The 19,078-nt window shown below is 38.1% G+C and overlaps 1 protein-coding gene across 1 annotated transcript in view; it reads right to left on the bottom strand.

Annotated features, from left to right (window-relative positions):
- zswim2 (zinc finger, SWIM-type containing 2) overlaps positions 1-18,734 on the bottom strand; it is a 32,104-nt gene extending 13,370 nt beyond the window's left edge. The window contains exons 1-5 of the mRNA XM_073047039.1: positions 18,565-18,734; positions 15,119-15,195; positions 13,484-13,524; positions 8,694-8,913; positions 1,425-1,676 (exon numbers count right to left, since the gene is read on the bottom strand). Of these exons, the coding sequence (XP_072903140.1) occupies positions 1,425-1,676; positions 8,694-8,913; positions 13,484-13,524; positions 15,119-15,195; positions 18,565-18,714 (740 nt within the window). The 5' untranslated portion in view covers positions 18,715-18,734. The remainder of the gene's footprint in view (positions 1-1,424; positions 1,677-8,693; positions 8,914-13,483; positions 13,525-15,118; positions 15,196-18,564) is intronic.
- Between the last annotated feature and the right edge of the window lie 344 nt (positions 18,735-19,078).

The raw sequence follows: 19,078 nt of genomic DNA, 5'->3' as shown, positions 1-19,078 counted from the left end.
CAGCACAGTACAGGCCCTTCAGCCCTCCATGTTGTGCCGACCCATATAATCCTTTTAAAAAAAAGTGCTAAACCGACACTCCATAACCCTCCATTTTTCTTTCATCCATGTGCCTGTCCAAGAAGCTCTTAAATACCCCTAATATTTTAGCCTCCACCACCATCCCTGGCAAGTCATTCCAGGCACTCACAACCTTCTGTGTAAAAAACTTACCCCTGATGTCTCCCCTAAACTTCCCTCCATTAATTTTGTACATATGCCCTCTGGTGTTTGCTATTGGTGCCCTGGGAAACAGGTACTGACTATCCATCCTATCTATGCCTCTCATAATCTTGTAGACCTCTATCAAGTCCCCTCTCATTCTTCTACGTTCCAAAGAGAAAAGTCCCAGCTCTGCTAACCTTGCTTCATATGACTTGTTCTCCAAACCAGGCAACATCCTGGTAAATCTCCTCTGTACCCTCTCCATAGCTTCCACATCCTTCCTATAATGAGATGACCAGAACTGAACACAATACTGTAAGTGCAGTCTCACCAGAGATTTGTAGAGTTGCAACATGGCCTCTCTACTCTTGAACTCAATCCCCCTGTTAATGAAGCCTAGCATCCCATAGGCCTTCTTAACTACCCTATCAACCTGTGCAGCAACCTTAAGGGATGTATGGATTTGAACCCCAAGGTCCCTTTGTTCATCCACACTCTTAAGTAACTGACTATTAATCCTGTACTCAGTCTTCTGGTTTGTCCTTCCAAAATGCATTATCTAACACTTGTCCGGATTGAACTCCATCTGCCATTTTTCTGCCCAACTCTGGGCAGAGTTAATATTTGGATGGAAGAATGGAGGGTTTTGCAATTATCTTTAATATTTTAGAAATTCAAAAATAATCACTTTGAAATTTAAAAATATAAAAAATAATATTTAGTCCAAGCAATCCACTTTAATGTTTATCCTCCACAAGAACAGTAGTCTAATCTCTTGTCTCCATTTACCTGTCATATGATACTATTCAGCTTTCCTTCTTTTATGCCTAACCTATTTCTAAATTCTGCCATTCTCCCCACTCTGGCAGTATATTCCACAGCATCATAAGACACTCAGTAAAAAATAAAATCCCCTATAACAGGGGAATCTGCTGTGCATAATCTTGTATCTGTACCCCTTACTCAAGGCCAGTCTATCACAGGAAACTCTGATTTTTATCTAATTTGGTGGATTCTTTATCACATGATCTCTAAAAAAGATCATATTTTTCAGCATTTTTCTATTGTTATTTTCTCATACCAAATATCATTTTGTTAATCTGCATTGGATATACATTACAGACTATTCTTAGAGAACAACTGATAGTAAGGTACTTAAATTAAAAGGTAGTTATATCCAATACATTACACTTGTTAATACAAAATAATAATTTGTTCACCTGTAGCATTTGCCCTGAATTGGACAAATCCCACATTTATTACAAGGAATTCCGAGGTGTCTGTCAAGTCTTTCTCTTTCCGCAACTGTGGTAAATTTAGTGGAATTTCTAAATTCTTCCTGAAGGAGACTCAAAGGTGCAAATTCCTCCCTGCACAAAGGACATTTAATAGTGGCTGCATTCTCAATCTTTGTTTGGTGTTCTACCCAAATCCTCATGCATTTGATATGGACACTGTTACCACAGGTATATCTATGGACATGAAGAAAAAGAAAACAAATTGTCACCAATTTAGCTGTAATTAAACAGCAAACTATTCCACAGCCTTAAAATCATTCAGCCCCTAACTTAAGCCAGAAGTAAAATACTGCACTTGCTGGAAATCTGAAATAAAGCAGAGAGTAAAGCAGATGAAAATATTTAGCATCTGTACCAAGCTAAACCAATAGGTGTTTCAAATTGATTGATAATTTTTTCACTGGAATTTTTCTTACGCCACTGTTCATGCTTCCATTTGATCATCTCCACTAACACAACCTTTTATTCCTTTGCAACAAAGTTTAAACTGAGCATTGTGCTAATCAAGAAGAGTATAGTACCCATAAATAGTACATGTTACACTAGAATTCAAGAAGATATGCTTTCTGTTTATATTTTTGATATAGCTAATATTGATCCTATAGTTGTGATTTCCAGAACCACAGCTTCCAGCCCCCTTCAACTCCCCTTCCCATTTCACCAGTGACCTGTCCATCCTCAGTTTTCTCCACTGGCAGGGAGAGGCCCAATCAAAACTAAAGGAATAACACCAAATATTCTGCTTAGGTAGTCCAATGGCACGAACACTAAAGTTTCCAATTTCAGGTAACACTCCCTTCTGGTGGGTTCTTCCCCCCCCCCCCCCCCCCCCCACTCCGGCTCTTCCGATTTTCCACTGTTTCTCCTCTCAAATGCCCCGCCACCAATCCACCCCTCCCCCATAACTCATCTTTAACCACCTCCTGGTTCCATCCACCCACATCACACACATGCTTTTCCCCATTTCTCCCTTATCTGACTCTGGTTCCACCTCTCCACTAACAGTTCCCATTATCATAGTTCAGCACTGGTGGCCCTTTATATTTCTGCTAATCTCCCTCCAGCAATTGGTTCCAATGTTCACACTATTCTCCCACCCCCTGACCTTGCTCCATTATTTCCTCTTTCTTACTCCTCCATCTAACATTCACCTGCCATCGTCTCCCAACCAGCTTGTCATCTTATACCCCTGATGAAGGCAAACTATTATGAATAGCAAACTATTCCACAGCCTTTAATCATTCCGCCCCTAACTCACGCTAAAAGTAAAATACTGCACTTGCTGGAAATCTGAAATAAAGCAGAGTGTAAAGCAGATGAAAATATTTAGCATCTGTACAGAACAAAACCAATATGTTTCAAATTGATTGATAATTCCAAAATATCAACTGTTTACTCTTTCCATAGATGCTGGCTGGTCTGCTGAGTTCCTCCAGCATTTTGTGTGTATTACTACCGGTAATCTTATACCCCTCAGTCCACCAATGACCTGAGGTTCTTATTTCACAGTTCTCCCATCTCCACTCTCAGTCCTGATGCAGGGTTTCACCTGAAACATTGATAAATCCTTTCCTCCCTCACATGCTGCTCAACTCACTGAGTTCCTCCAGCACACTGTTTGCTGCCATAGCATCCAGCATTTAAACAAAAATGTCTATAGTGTTACAGATGCTAAAAATAGCATACACTTTGGTATATTAATGTGAAATTAATGGCAAACAACACATTGCCTTAAGATGAAAATATTTCTTAGGAAAGTGAGCAATAATTTACTTAAAGTAGAGGTTCCCAACTGGGGTTCCACGGTACGCTCAGTTAATGGCATAAAAAAGGTTGGGAATCTCTGACATTAAGCTATATTGGTAGCTACAGATAATGGCATGACATAATTCCATTTTGCAAAAATTGACAACAAACCAAAGGTGTATTGCTTAACTTCTCCCGTTACCTTTCTGTTGGTTTCCATGAAAATCATAGAATAAAAACATTTCAATAAAGATATTTTGTAGCAAAAATATAGGAAACCAAAATAAGAAATACACAAGTTAGATATTTCTCTTATTCATTTTATAACCTGTTATGTTATCACAAAATTCAACAAATATTACTAGATATTTACAATTTGAAAGTAGCACTCACTATATTAATGATCTTTTGTAGTACTTAGTAATGACCACTAGAGTGCACCATGTACCTTTGTAAATATATATAGCAGATTCTGGTTAATAGCGACACATCTAGTACATTTTGGCCCAAATAGGCGGCTGCCAGAATTAGCCGAAATTTCATGGAAATAGCTAATATGGTGTAAGAAAGACAAACTACTGTTTAACTGAGTACAAAACTACTTCTATGCAAATTCCTGCAGCATCTGGTGATCCTGTGATCTCTGTCTTGGAGTCAACATCAGAACATCTTTCAAGAGGGTGACCCCTCAAAAGGTGTCAGGCCCAGATGGTGAACCGAGTGGGGCTCTGAAAACCTGTACCAAACAACTGGTGGAAGTGCTTGAGGACATCTTCAATTTCTCACAGCTGCAATCGGAGCTGCTTTAAAAGAGCAACAATCATATAATGCCCAAGAAGAGCAGGATGAGTTGCCTCAATAACTATCACCCAGTGGCACTCATATCCACTGTGATAAAGTGCTTTGAGAGGTCAGTCATGGCTAGAATCAACTCCTGTATAATCAAGGACCTGGACCTGCTGCAATTTGCCTCTCACTGACTCTCCACTCAACCTTGCAACATCTGAACAACAGCGATACTTATGTTAAACTGCTATTTATACAGCACAGTGTTCAACACAATCACAACCTCAGTTCTAATCAAAAAGCTCCAAAATCTGGGCCTCTGTACCTTTGTCTGCAAATGAATTCTTGACTTCCTCACCAGGACGCTACAGGAGATCAGAAATAACATCTCCTCCTCACTGAGGATCAATACTGGCACACCTCAATGATGCATATTTGGCCCACTGCTCTACTCTCTTTACCCCCACGACTGTGTGGCTAGGCACAGCTTAAATGGCATCTATAAATTTGCTACAGCACAACTACTGTTGGCAGTCACTTTGGTCAGAAAGGTTTGTCAGCCGTGGTTAGAACTTATCTAGGAGAAGGAAAACTCTGATCTCAGATTCCACTACCCACTTATAGGGAAGGCTCCCGCGGTGTTGCTGGTACCAAACTATATCGGGGTCTGGCATTCCTTTGGGTTTATCAGTTGTGTGAAGAGGGGACTTGCTACATGGGCAACAGCTTGCTCTCCATATCGTACTGCCCAGGCTTGTGTATCCAGACAGCTAGGACACAACATCCATGGTCAACTTTGACCAATGGGGGGCCCTCACTTCTCACCCAGGTAATCACATTGTCAAGTTTGCTGATGACACGGCAGTGATGGGGCTCAGCACCAACAACAATGAGATTGCCTACAGAGAGGAGGTGGAAAAGCATGAGCCCACGTACCAGGCTGATAAGCTCTTCCGCAATGTCAACAAGACAAAGGAGATGGTTATTGACCAGGAGAACTCGCACAACTCACACTCCTCTTAACACTGGCAGCAGGAAGTACACTTCTCCCACAATCTTAAATTGTCCCAGAACACATCCTACAGAATCAGGAAAGCTCATAAATACCACTACTTTCTTAGGAGGCTGAAGAGAGCTGGACCATGCATGTACTCACATTCTTCTACAGCTGTGCAGTATAGAACATCCTAACATACTACGTCACTGCATGGTATGGAAACTGCTCTGCAGCGGTCAGGAAGGCTCTGTAACGGGTCATCAAAATTGCTTAATGCATCACAGGTCCCAGACTACCCACCATCAATGACATATATACAAAAAGGTGCTGGAAAAGGGCCAGTAACATCATAAAGGATCACCTCTACCCTGCTTGTGGACTGCTTCTCCCACTCCCATCAAGGGGAGGTTATGTAGCATCCACACCAGGACTACTGGACACAGCTATTTTCCCAAAGTAATAAGGCTGGCCAGCACCTCCACCCACTACCCCACCCCTCCACACCTACATGACCACTACTTTACACTACTATTTCTTGTCAGAGTCAAGTTATGTACAGACAATTCTGTGCCTATCATCATTTTATGGACATACAATCAAAGTATATAAGCTATCTAATGTACTTATATATTTTGTGTTTTTTAAAATTATTGTGTTCTTTATTATATTGAGTTTTTTGTACTGCATTGCATCTTGAGTAACCATTATTTTGTTCTCCTTTACACTTGTGAACTGGAAATGACATTAAACAATCTTGAATCCTGAACTGCAACTCACTGAATATTTTGTTTTGTTTTTCACACCATTTTCTGTGAACTGTAGAGATTATTGTGCATGAAAATCCCAGGAAATCATCAGTTTTTGAAGATACTCAAAGCACCCTTTCAGCATTAATTCCATGGTCGAAGTAACTTAGATCACATTTCTTCCCCACTCTGAGGTTTGGTCTGAACAACAGCTCGAGACCATGACTGCATGGTTTTAAACTTTGAGCTGCTGCCGCATGATTGGCTGATTGGATATTTGCATTAAAGAGAGATATGCAGGTGTACCTATAAAGTGGCCACTGAGAATATAAATAGGGTCAACAGACATCATTTGTCTACATTATAAACACGAGATTCTTCAGATGCTGTAAATCTTGAACAATGCACACAAAATGGTGGAGGAACTCTAAGACATGTAGCATAAATGGAGGAGAATACGGTCAATGTTTCAGGTCAACACCCTACAGGATTATAAGCAGGTCCTGATGAAGGGTCTCTGCTTGAAATGTTGAATGTTTATTCCCTTTTTTAAATGCTCCCCAACTTGTTGAGTTCCTCCAGCATTTTGTGCGTAAATTTTGGTTAGATATACATGTGCTGAGAAAAGCTAGACTATTTACTTTTTAACGTAATAACTGATGTAACCCTGGCAATCATGACAGGCTATCAGCGCAAGCAGTCACACAGATTAATAAGATGAATGACAAGTTAGTTTTAAGAGAGCTATTAACCAGTACACTATGAACACTATGAATGCGGTACACTAGATTGGAAGAATTACAAGTGAATTGCTGATACATCTGGAAAGAATATTTGGGTCTCTGGAAGTGGGAAAGGCTAGCCGGTGGTATAGTGGCATCCACCCTGTTCTGTGAAGTGAGTTGTCCCTGGTTCAAATCCAGTCAGCTGCTTGCATGCTGTCCATCCATGCTGGTTTGTACATCAAGCTAGCAACTTGGCCTCATAAAAAGCAGATAAAAATGCTTAAGAAGCAGCAAGATTGCCACCTAATGCACCACAAAGCGTGGAAAAGAACCACAACAAGATGGGAAGAGGAGAAAGAATAAGTGTTGCATCACATGTGATCACAAGGGAAACTACCAAAAAAGTGGGGTGGTTGGTGGGAATAAAGGAATGGACCAAGAATTATAAAGGAAACAAAAAGGAATCCAAAATACAAAATAATGTAAAGTATTCAGTTTCAGGTAAACTCTGGCTCCAACTATTAAGAGGAAGATGATGGGTTAGGCCTGTTCAATCAAGGAGATTAAAAAAAAGGTGTAAAACTGCTCTATTTTATTCTAAATGCATTCGAGCTGAACATGTCAAACTACATATTAATATGCACAGCATCACAGATGGAATGGGTAGTGATATCATCTACTTTGAATATTGTATGTAGCCAACTATATTAACCTTTCATGTTAAATTTCAGAAAAGGTTTGATGGTTGTCTGTGCCATTAATTTCTATGACTTCTAATTTCCATTACTCGTTGCCATTCCTGTTAACTCTGTACTCATTTCCACTATTTAAAATTCACCCAAAATCAATGTACACTTGCTGATTATGACAAAGCATGATTTGCATCTGTCTTTCAAACATATTTTTAAGGATTAATATTGCATACAAGTTGCTTAAATTTCCTTTGTTCTTCCATGCATTGCCAGAGTATGATGATGATGATGATTGGCTAACATGCCAGGTTGCATTTATGCAACATCAACAACATTATCACTCATTTTGCTGTATTTGAAATGTGTGAACTTGAAACCTAACCAAGCAATCAAGTGAAGTATTATTTTCAATGTTCCATGTAATCTTTTAATTAATATAAAGTTTAACATTATCCGATCATCATTTTTCTGTCCTCTTTGACCCCAGTTTTAATTAATGTAGTATTTCATAAAAGCTATAATTAGAGGTCAATTGTCTTCTGATCTTCCACTAATAGAATTATTAAATTACAATCTGTTTTGATTTAACTCCAATCTGTACCCTTTGTGTTAAATACCTATGCAGACTTCAACAGTGAGTCATTTAACAAAGTTTCAGATGATGATCAAAGTCAGTCCCAACTAATTGAATATATTAGATTATGGTTTAGAAATTAGAGCTGTACTTTTGAAATTAAATTCAAGTGGTACATGTTGGGGTGAGGGTCTGATAATAGCAACATTGTTCTACAAACAGTTTTTAGTATTTCAACAAAATGACATTTCTTAGGCATTGTGGGAGGTAGGGATTATGAATGCATCTCAACCAGGCCAATTCCAAACACAAAACATTCTAATAGTAAGAGGAGAAAGTGGTTAGCAATCAAGAACCAGGGTTAAGGTTATTTCAATTACCCTCTGCCAAATAATACAAAGTCAGTTCAATTGCTGTGGTGCACCTAACATCATCACACAACATAAAGACGAATTTACTGCAGACCTGTGATCAAACCTGTTGATTTTTACTTTAATTGTTTTACTCACAGACCGAAGTTGTGGAACAAAATATATAGTAGATTTACTTGCCCAACACAATTACTGGGACCAGAATGTAAAAACACAATTAACACTGCAATGTTTGAAAGAAACAATTTGAAGTTGCATTAAGTCACTTTGAATACATATTGTAAATGTTCTAATAATTAATGGGTTATGCATCATTTCATTAATTATAAATACTATTAATACATTTCTGCTGTTCTGTGCACCATTATAAACATGGATAAATAAAGGTATCTGTCCTCTGGCAATCTGAGTTTTAAAAGTATCTTAATATTTAATATTCTCATGTTGATCAAAAATATTTTTGAGTTACTTTGCAGTTTTTGCAGAAATCTTGTTCTTATTCTGTCCTTTTATTCAAAACCATAATTTAATATTTCAACAAGCACAAATCTCACCTGCAGTATGTCACAGGTTGTTTCTTTTTCAGTAGCTCTTCTTGACAAATAGGACAGATATCCTCAGGATAAATTTCCTTCTGAAGCACATCTCCAATGGCTCCTTCAACATTCTGCTTTACGTTAGAATTTCTAGTGGGAAACTGTACTGTTTCATCTATGTGAAGATTACGCAGTAATATTTCAATTTCTCGGTCCACAAGGCCAAGCTGGAAGGCACCTGAAAGGAATGCAAACCCAGAAATTATCAATTTCAAAATTGATAGAAATTCTTAAATTTACAATTAATGCAGGACTAATTTCCTTATATTTCCAGGACTAAGTTCCTTATAATTATAATATTAGTACAAGGTTTCTACATTACATGCTCATTGGTTGATTTAGAATAATGGGGTTGTATTATAAACATTACTAACTGTAAAATTAGAATCAGAATCAGGTTTAATATGACCGGTGTAAGTTGCAAAATTTGACGTTATGTAGCAGCAGTATATTGTAAAACATAATAAAATCTGCAAATTATAGTACTATATATATATATACACACACACACATATTTAAAAAAGGTAAATCAAATAAGCAGTGAGATAATGTCATGGGCAGTTAGAATGCTCTTCACGGTACATCAATAGAAATTAGTTTATTGTCTATCCTATTTGTATTCCCTATTGATTTAAATTGTGGATGAACAGCTTTCTAACATTTCAAGGTGAAATTTGTTTATTGCTCTGACATGTTAATTCTGTTTTCCTCTCCCCAAAAGCTGTGTATTTGACCAAGTCTTTTGATATTTTTACTCATTTGTTTCAGATTTGTGCTGTAGTACTATCTTCTGGCATTGGCAGTTCCTTATATTGCAATTTCATGTTCCAGGATTGGCATTAATTGGAAGTTAGCTATCTGATGATAGAATCTGAAGTTGGCCTTATTGAATAACCATTCATCACACTTTCCTGCAGCTGCCACTAGATAGACATAACGAGAAGCCCAGTTGATTATTTCTTCAAAAGCTCAGAATCACTGAACTCAATGGCAGCATTAATATATAGCCCCAGTTTAGATAAATGGGATCAACACTGCAAGGTAGCTGAACCTAGGTTAACTCACCAGAACTAAAAGTGGAGATAGCCTTGTAAGAATAGTAGAAAACTTATTTTTATCTTATTTCAATTGACTTTGTACTGTTTTTCAATTACTCTAAAAGAAACTCCATTAAGTCCTATATTCAATAAATTAAAAAAAAATAAACTGTAGAATTACGTCTAGCAATTCTTGAGGTCATAGGAGAATTCTGTCCAATGAATATAATACTTTTATTGTATAGCTTTTATGTGTAATCACGTAGTGATTCTAATTCTAAAACTCCCAACAAACTCTTCAGAGATGCAAATAATTTGACTTTTTATAGACTGGAGCATCTCAAAAGTCAATCAAATACACAGATTTGATTATAATGAAAACACTGCAGATAAAATTATAATGGAAGGACTCCGTCCATTAAATAATTTTCGGTAGTACAAAATCTTCAGGCTTTGAGCAGCGCTCAATCAGAGATCAGAAGCCTGAGAAGATGCAGTGCACTCAGGTTCACCGATTGAGTAGAAAAGGCAGTGACTCACAGCAGTTTGGAACTTGGAGCAGCAGCCAACTGGCGTTCAGGATTGATTGAAAAGAACAAATTAAAGTTAGGCAGGGGCAAGCAGAGCAGCCATCATTGGAGTGGACAGAGTTAGAGTGGGGGTTTTGAGGCTTTAGTTCTTCAAGACTTCAGTGAGGAGGGGCTTCAGTCAGAGAGGGTAAAACAGCTGCAGGTAGAGTTCCCCCTCCCACACAGTTTGTTCTTCCTTCTTTATATTTGCTTAGTCAGAGCAGTAGAGATGCCAGGCAGGATAGTGGAGTGCTCTACTTGTGGGATGTGGGAAGGCAGGGAGACCTCCTGTGTCCCTGCTGACGACACCTGCGAGAAGTGCATCCAGCTGCAGCTTGTAACACTCAGCATTAAGGAGTTGGAGCTGAGACTGAATGAACTCTGGATTATTCGGGAGGCTGAGGATGTGATAGATAGGACATATAGAGAGATAGTTACACCCAAGGTGCAGGCCACAGGAAACTGGGTGACAGTCAGGGAGGGGGAAAGGGGGAAAGGGGTTAAACAGCCAGTGCAGAGTACCCCTGTGGCCAACTCCCTCAACAACAGGTATACCACTTTGGATATTGTTGGGGGAGATGACCTAGCAGAGGAATGCCACAGTGGTCAGGTCTCTGGCACTGAGTCTGACTCTGCATCTCAGAAGGGAAGGGGAGAGAAGAGGTAAGCAGTGGGAGTAAGGGAGTCATTAGTTAGGGGAACAGAAAGGAAGTTCTGTGTATGAGAAAGAGATTCATGGATGTTATGTTACCTCCTAGGAGTCAGGATCTGGGACATCTCAAATAGAGTCCTCAGCATTCTTAAGTGAGAGGGTAAAAAGCCACAGATCATGGCCCATGTAAGTACCAATGACATATGTAGGAAGAATGACTAGGTTCTGCAAAGTGAGGTCAGGGAGTTAGGTGCTAAGTTAAAGGGCAGAACCTCCAGGGCTGTGATCTCAGGATTGCTACACATGCAGTGTGCTAGTGAAGCCAGAAACAGTAAGATGAGACAGTTTAACATGTGGCTAAGGAGTTGGTGTAGGAGGGAGGGCAATAGATTTTTGGGTCATTGGGCTCTCTTCCAGGGAAGGTGGGACCTGTAGAGAAGAGACAGTTTGCACCTTAACTGGAAGGGACTAATATCCTCGCAGGAAGGTTTGCTAGGACACTGAGCTGTTTCAAAGATTGGAGGAAGGCTAATTTTAGTGGTATCAGAAAGGATCTGGCAATTGTGGATTGTGACAGGGTGTTTTCTGGCAAAAGTGTACTTGTTAAGTGGGAAGCCTTTAAAAGTAAAATTTTGAGAATACAAAGCTTGAAAATGCCTATTAGAGTTAAAGGCAAAGCTAACAGATTTAAGGATCCTTGGTTTTCAAGAGATATTGAGGCCCTGGTTATGAAAAAGAAAATGAGGTGCATCGCAGGTACAGGAAGGTTAGAATAAATGAGGTGTTTATGGAGTATAGGAAATACAAGAGAACACTTAAGAAAAAAATCATGAGGGCTAAAAGGCGGCATGAGGTTGCCCTAGTAGACAAGGTAAAGGAGATATGATAAGAGCAAAAGGATTGCAATGGACAAAATTTGTCCTCTGGAAGATCAGAATGGTAATCCAAGTGTGGAGCCAAAAGAGATGGGGGACATTTTAACTAACTGTTTTGCATCTGTATCTACTCAGAGATGGACACAGACTCTGTAAATGTGAGGCAAAAGAAGCAAGATAATAGTAGATATTGCCTCTCTGACTGGAGACCTGTGACTAGTGGAGTGCCATGGGTATCGGTGCTGGGCCCATTGTTGTTTGTTTTTTTATATATACAATTAAAAAATCGTGATGATTATGTGGATATGCAAATGACACCAAGATTGGGGATGTAGTGGACAGCAAGGAAGACTATAATGGCTTGCAGAAGTATCTGGTAAAATAGGCAGTAAAATGGCAGATGGAATTTAATGCAGTCAAGTCTGAGGAGTTCCACTTTGGTAGGACCAACCAGGGTAGGTCTTACACAGTGAACGGGAACGGTAGAGCACCGAGAAGTGTGGTAGAACAAACTGATCTGGGAATACAGGTCTGTAATTTGTTGAATGTGTAATTTGTTGGAAGTAGATAGTAGAAGCTTTTGGCACATTGGCATTCATAAATCAAAGTACTGATTACAGGAGGTAGGATGTTATGTTGAAGTTGTATAAGAAATCGGTGAGGCCTAATTTGGATTAGTATTGTGGAAACATGTAAATAAGATCAAGAGTGCAAAGAAAATTTACAAGGATTGCCGGGTCTGGAAGACTTGAGTTATAAGGAAAGATTGTACAGGTTAGCATGTTATTCCTTGGAACGTAGAAGATTGAGGAGCGATTTGATAGAGGTATACAAAATTATGAAGGATAAGATAGGTTAAATGCAATCAGTCTTTTTCCACTGAGGTTGTGTAGGACTACAACCAGAGGTCACAGGTTAAGGGTGAAGGGTGAAAAGTTTAAGGGAATAAGAGGGGAAACTTCTTCACTCAGAGGGTAGTGAGAGCGTGGAAAGAGCTGCCAGCACAAATGGTGAATGCAGGGATGGTAGTGGTATGGGAGTAGGCAGTTTAAATGGTTCAGCACAGACTAGATGAGCTGAAAGGCCTGTTTCTGTACTGTACTTTTCTATGACTGCATAACTTCAAGCAAAAACTGTACAATATCCCAAACCCCTCTTTATATTTAAACGTGAGATGTAGCAATAATGCAAAATAATACGATACCACTCTTAATGTTTGATTTTTTTTGTCAGATAAAGTTACTTCGTAGAATATAATCTTTCAGTATATTTCATCTGCAGCAAGCTCACCATGGCTGAATTATTTTTTGCAATATGATTATTCATGAAGCATCAGCAAATTGCAATAATGTCCTCTCTGCCAAACAACAAGAAAAGTGATTGCAGGGTGCAAGGATATTGTAGAAAATCTTTCACTGGGGAAGTTTATTAGCACCTTTTGTAAACAAAATCTGCTCACGGATTAAAATATAAGAATCTTTTTTAAATAGAATGTTATTTGAATGTGCTTTATAGTCCTCATGTGTTAAATGTACTTCGGCTTACAAAATAATTAAACCCTAAACAGTGCAAAAGTCTTTAATTCTTTAAGTGAAGAAATAAATTATGCACTTACATTCATGATCACGTGGTAGCCTGAATTTCTTTAACAAAACCCTGTTTGGAAGAAGTGAAATAGTTTTGAGCATACTATTTCCAAGCAGCCAGAGTATTCTATTTTTCCTTTTTTTCTTTTACTTGTGTAATAATTCAAAGTATTCCTTGTACTACAGTATACAATTTACCTGTCCCTCATTTATTCTTGACTTTAATTATGAATATTGACAGGGTATTTGACTGGAGCAGTCCATCCTTGATAAACAGTATGTCAGAGAAAATATGAGGAACATACCTTTCTTTGGCACAGGAGGAGGCCAGCAACAGAAGCCTGCTACAATTCTAAGATCAGATGACATAAACTAGAGACTAAACCTGGACAAGGCAGCCCAGTCTGTAATACCATCCATTGATTGTGTGAAAGTACATTTTTCACACACCTAATATGTTTCACTAATTTAATAAATATACTTGGAGAGCTTAAGTTTGTTAAAGGAAAGATTCAAGGAGAATGCTTAAAATATAATTTACTCACCTTCCCCCAGATAATGGTTATTATGATCTAAATAGTTAAGAGATAATGATATTTTACTTTCCTGTCCTATGGAGACTCATTTAAAATTTGTTCTGTCATTAAGATGCAGCTCAGTTAGCTGTGCAACTTTCAGTGTCTTTTTTGGAAAGAGTAGTGATTGATATCCTTTCCTTTCCTGTATGCAGACTGGGAGGTGCCTATGCTGGGAAAATTCAGGACTAGCCAAATACACAACAGTGCTCAATTAATGCTGGCTCAGATACTTTCAAATCAGATACAGGAAAAGGAAAAGATGCAGAAGAGCGGCTCCCTGATGAGATACAAAGCCCATAATGGCAGGGTGGGGGTAAAAAGCAACATAATTCTTACTGAAAGCACTCTCCTCTTCCACAAACTTTCCTTTGTATTTAATTATAATGCATTTTAATTTACCCGAGATACAATGAGAACCAATTTTTAAAATAACACAGTAAATTTGGAAGAAGAATTAAAAAGAGAAATATTTTTAAATCTGCAAAGGAAACTGAATGCCAATGTCACAAGCAAAGGGCAAATATCTATAAAAATACTTCTTGTGTTCAATGCATTCAGATTGTAGATTTATTTTCTGTTTTATTGTTTGGTTAAAATGACTAAATGTTTCAAGATCCTTTTGCATCAATTTACTTAGATTTTAATCCCAACAGATTTCAATTCCTCTTTCTCTTGCACAAAGCACATAAACCTGAAAATTTTGGTGTTGGTCCTTTTAATTCACTAATCAAACAAAAGTGTAATTTTTCTCAAATGGGGCAATTAGTAAGCACTGGGTTTTTCTGAAGATGTACATGAGTGAATCATTTCCCATTGTTTTTCAGACTACTAAGAACAGCATACCAAACAGTGAACTGAGAACTTAACCGAAAATGCCACAGTCTCCAGATTTGTACAGTGTCTGTCGTGCTTAACTGTCTCCCAGTTAACGTTGTAGCATCTTACTTAACATACAAAAGAATACATTATTATATACAAGAGAGTAAACTGTGTTAGTTCTTTTCAAGATGTATTCTTATTGCTTTTTCAAACACTAAATTCAGAAGTATTCCATGAATTGGAGACTATACATGAAAATAAATTCACCAGCAGATGTGTTTGCAGAGATCATTTTCTTTGAGAAATGTGGAACAGCTGCAATTGTGTGGATTTCCTATAGTTACCTTTCAAAAAACAAAATTAAGAGAAATCAATAGATCTCCTTATTTGTAAATATACACAGTAGTATATCTGTTCACATACAGCTTTACTAATACAGATCTTTTTTCTCTGTTTCTAAGACAGTAATCATAATGTATGAACCCTGACTAGTTATTGCTTTTACATTAAAGTTCAAATAACAATTTTCTAATAACAATCTTAGAGAAACGAAGGTACTCTAATTACACCCATCAATTATATTCCTTTACTTCCTCTACTGTTTGTGAGGTGTTGTGACCCTTTTGTATGTTTTCCATATTTGATACTTAGTGCAGATTTCAGTCTGTGAATGTATTTTTTTTAAACCAAGAGTGCTGAGAAACTTGAACCCTGAAATTATTGAAGGCAATACCAATTTTGAAATTGGTGATTAATTATATGGAGGAGAAAGGAATACAAGTCAAAAGACTGAATAATGTAAAATACGATTGAAAGGTGTCAGATCATTATGGGTAGAGCTAAGAAACTGCAAGGGTAAAAAGACAGTGAGGGGCATTATATACAGACATCCGAACAGTGATCTACAAATTACAACAGGAGATAGAAAATTCATGCCAAAAGGGCAATGTTACAATAGTCATGGGGGATTTCAATATTAAAGTAGATTGGGAAAATCAGGTTTGTGCTGGATCCAAGGAAGGTAATTTGTAGAATGCCTATGAGATGTCTCTTTAGAGCAGCTCATGGTAGAGCCCACAAGGAGATCAGCTATCCTGGACTGGATGTTGTGCAATGAACCAAAATTGATTAGTGAGCTTAAGGTAAAGGAACCGTTAGAGGTGTGTGAACATAGTATGATAGAATTCACCCTGCAATTTGAGAAGGAGAAGCTAAAGTCAGATGTATCAGTATTGCAGTGGAGTAAAGGGAATTACAGAGGGATAAGAGAGCAAAAGAACACTAGCAGGGATGATGGCAGAGCAGCAATGGCTAGAGCTTCTGGGAGCAAGTCTGAAGGTACAGGACAGATATATCATAAAGAAGTAGTACTCTGAAGGCTACTGTGGCCACAAGAGAAATCAAGCACACATAAAAGCCAAGGAGGGCATATTATACAGCAAAAATTAGTGGGAAGTTAGAGGAATGGGAAGGTTTTAAAAACCAATGAAGGCAACTAAAAAGTCATAAAGACATTAAAGATAGAATATGAAGGTAAGGGGCATCTCATTGAAAACTATTGAAGGTTGAAAGGCCTCGATAGAGTGGATGTGGAGAGAATGTTTCCTATGGTAGGGGAGTCCAAGTCCAGAGGACATAGCTTCAGAATAGAGGGACATCCATTTAGAATGGAGGTGAGGAGGCATTTCTTTAACCAGAGAGTGGTGAATCTCTGGAATTTCATTGCCATAGGTGGCTGTGGAGGCAGTCATTGGGAATATTTAAGGAAGAGTTTGATAGATTCTTGATTAGTCAGGGCATGAAGGGATACAAAGAGGATTTTGGGGCTGAGAGGGAAATGCCAAGATGAAATGGCAGAGTGGACTCAGTGGGCCAAGTGGCCTAATTCTGATCCTATATCTTATGGTCTTAAGATAGGGGGTTCACAGGGAATATTAAAGGACTTCTTCTGAACTGTAAAATTCTTACAAATTTTATCCATTTATCTATTCACTGCCATTCATGTCTCTTGGAGGAATCAACACATTTGGTACAAATATGTTAATAATATTTCAACAGTGATGGGCTGATCTTTACAAAGCTTGTCCATTTTTCATTTCATTGATAAATCTTGATTAAATTGCTCCTTTGTGAATAATTTTCTGAGAAATTAACTGCCACTTTAGATTAGGCAAAGCCAGACAGCATGCTGACCTAACTGAGATAGCAAATCCAGCAGTTTCTCTAGGAAGCTACAGATAACAATGGGAATATGAGACTTCAAACCAATGATTAAAATCAAAATTCTGTAAAAATGAGTTTGTAGAATTACATATACTTTTGCTGTATGGACACAGGAATAAAACCATGTGCTTATTAACTGCTGTAAATAGACAAATTCAAGTTCCATGGGTTTTCACCATGTGAATGAAAAGTCATTCTAAATATATTCTATGCCCTCTGTACCTTGAACTGGGTAAGTAACAAAATGGAGAAGAGAAATAGAATGAAGTACCACTAACTACTGTCTTGTTTATTTTTATTTCCAGATGCTTTTGACAAAAGAAAATACGGATACTTTAAATCTGAGGAAACTTTTGATATTATTTGCTGTGGTTGACACAAAGGTTGGGGTTGTTGTGGATAGTTTGGAGGGCTGTCAGAGGTTATAGCTGGATATTGATAGGATGCAAAACTGAGCTGAGAAATGGCAAATGGAGTTCAACCCAGATAAGTGTGAGGTGGTTCATTTTAGTAGGTCAAATATAATGGCAGAATATAGCATTAATGGTAAGAGTCTTGGCAGTGTGAAGGATCAGAGGGATCTTGGGGTCTAAGTCCATAGAACACTCAAAGGTGCTACGCAGGTCGACTCTGTGGTTAAGAAGGCATATGGTGCATTGGCCTTCATCAATCATGAGATTGAGTTTAAGAGTCGAAAAGTAATGTTGCAGCTATATAGGACCCTGGTCAGACCCTACTTGGAGTACTGTGCTCAATTTTGGTCACCTCACTATAGGAAGGATGTGGAAGCTATAGAAAGGGTGCAGAGGAGATTTACAAGGATGTTGCCTGGATTGGGGAGTATGCCCTATGAGAATAGGTTGAGTGAACTTGGCCTTTTCTCCTTGGAGCAACGGAGGGTGAGAGGCGACCTGATAGAGGCATACAAGATAATGAGAGGTGACTTGATACAGATGTACAAGATAATGAGAGGCATTGATCGTGTGGATAGTCAGAGGCTTTTTCCCAGGGCTGAAATGGCTAGCACGATAGGGCATAGTTTTAAGGTGCTTAGAAGCAGGTACAGAGGGGTAAGTTTTTTTTTTACACGCAGAGAGTGGTGAATGCATTGAATGGGCTACCGGTGGTGGAGGCAGAAATGATAGAGTCTTTTAAGAGACTCCTAGATGGATACATGGAGCTTAAAAAAATAGAGGGCTATGGGTAAGCCTAGGTAGTTCTAAAGTAAGGACATGTTCAGCACAGCTTTGTGAGCTGAAGAGCCCTTATTGTGCTATAGGTTTTCTATGTTTCTTTTTATGTTTCTGTGTTAGTGTAATTAATGTAAAATGGTTTAAGTTTTGTATAATTTAGTTAAAAACCTTAAAAAGCATCAAATGATTTTATTTATATTGTTTGACATATGCAGAAACATTAAAACAATGAAAATTAACTTATTGAAATAATTCCAAATAAAATGGGGGAATTCTTCTTGATTATTTCATACTTACCTTAAAACATTTAGCTACACCTTCTTCTTTAAGAAGAAATCCAACAGGACCTAATTCTCTCAAAATATATATTGTTGTATTGAGTGCATGATCTTGATTCCTATGAACTAAATCAGTTACAGCTCTTCTGAAGGGAGCAACTCGTGACATGTTGAGGAAGTAAGGTGAGATAACTTAATAAATCTGAAAAATATTAAACAATATCAGTAAAATCGAACAATTATTTCCAAAAAGTGTGCTAATTTTTTTCTTTAACTCAGAGCAAAGGTTCATTGGGGTTAGTTTACTTAAATGTTGCTAATCAAGTTGTAGTGCTTTAATCTTGGGCGGAGAAACAATCTTATGACTTCTCACACATCTCTTTTGGGACACAATGAGATCAGCCACTCCCATAAATGATTTACTATTATGGGAATTGACTCATATTGTCCTTTATCTACATGCACAATAGCATAACCTTTGGGTGTAGCAGCGGTGCACTTGTGACCTGAGTAATTCCTGATGTTTGCATAAG

This window comes from Hemitrygon akajei, chromosome 5, assembly GCF_048418815.1.
Source record: "Hemitrygon akajei chromosome 5, sHemAka1.3, whole genome shotgun sequence".
In the NCBI taxonomy this organism is placed as follows: domain Eukaryota; kingdom Metazoa; phylum Chordata; class Chondrichthyes; order Myliobatiformes; family Dasyatidae; genus Hemitrygon; species Hemitrygon akajei.
The sequence above is the reverse complement of the archived record's forward strand: the minus strand, read 5'-3'. Positions and strand labels throughout refer to the sequence as shown.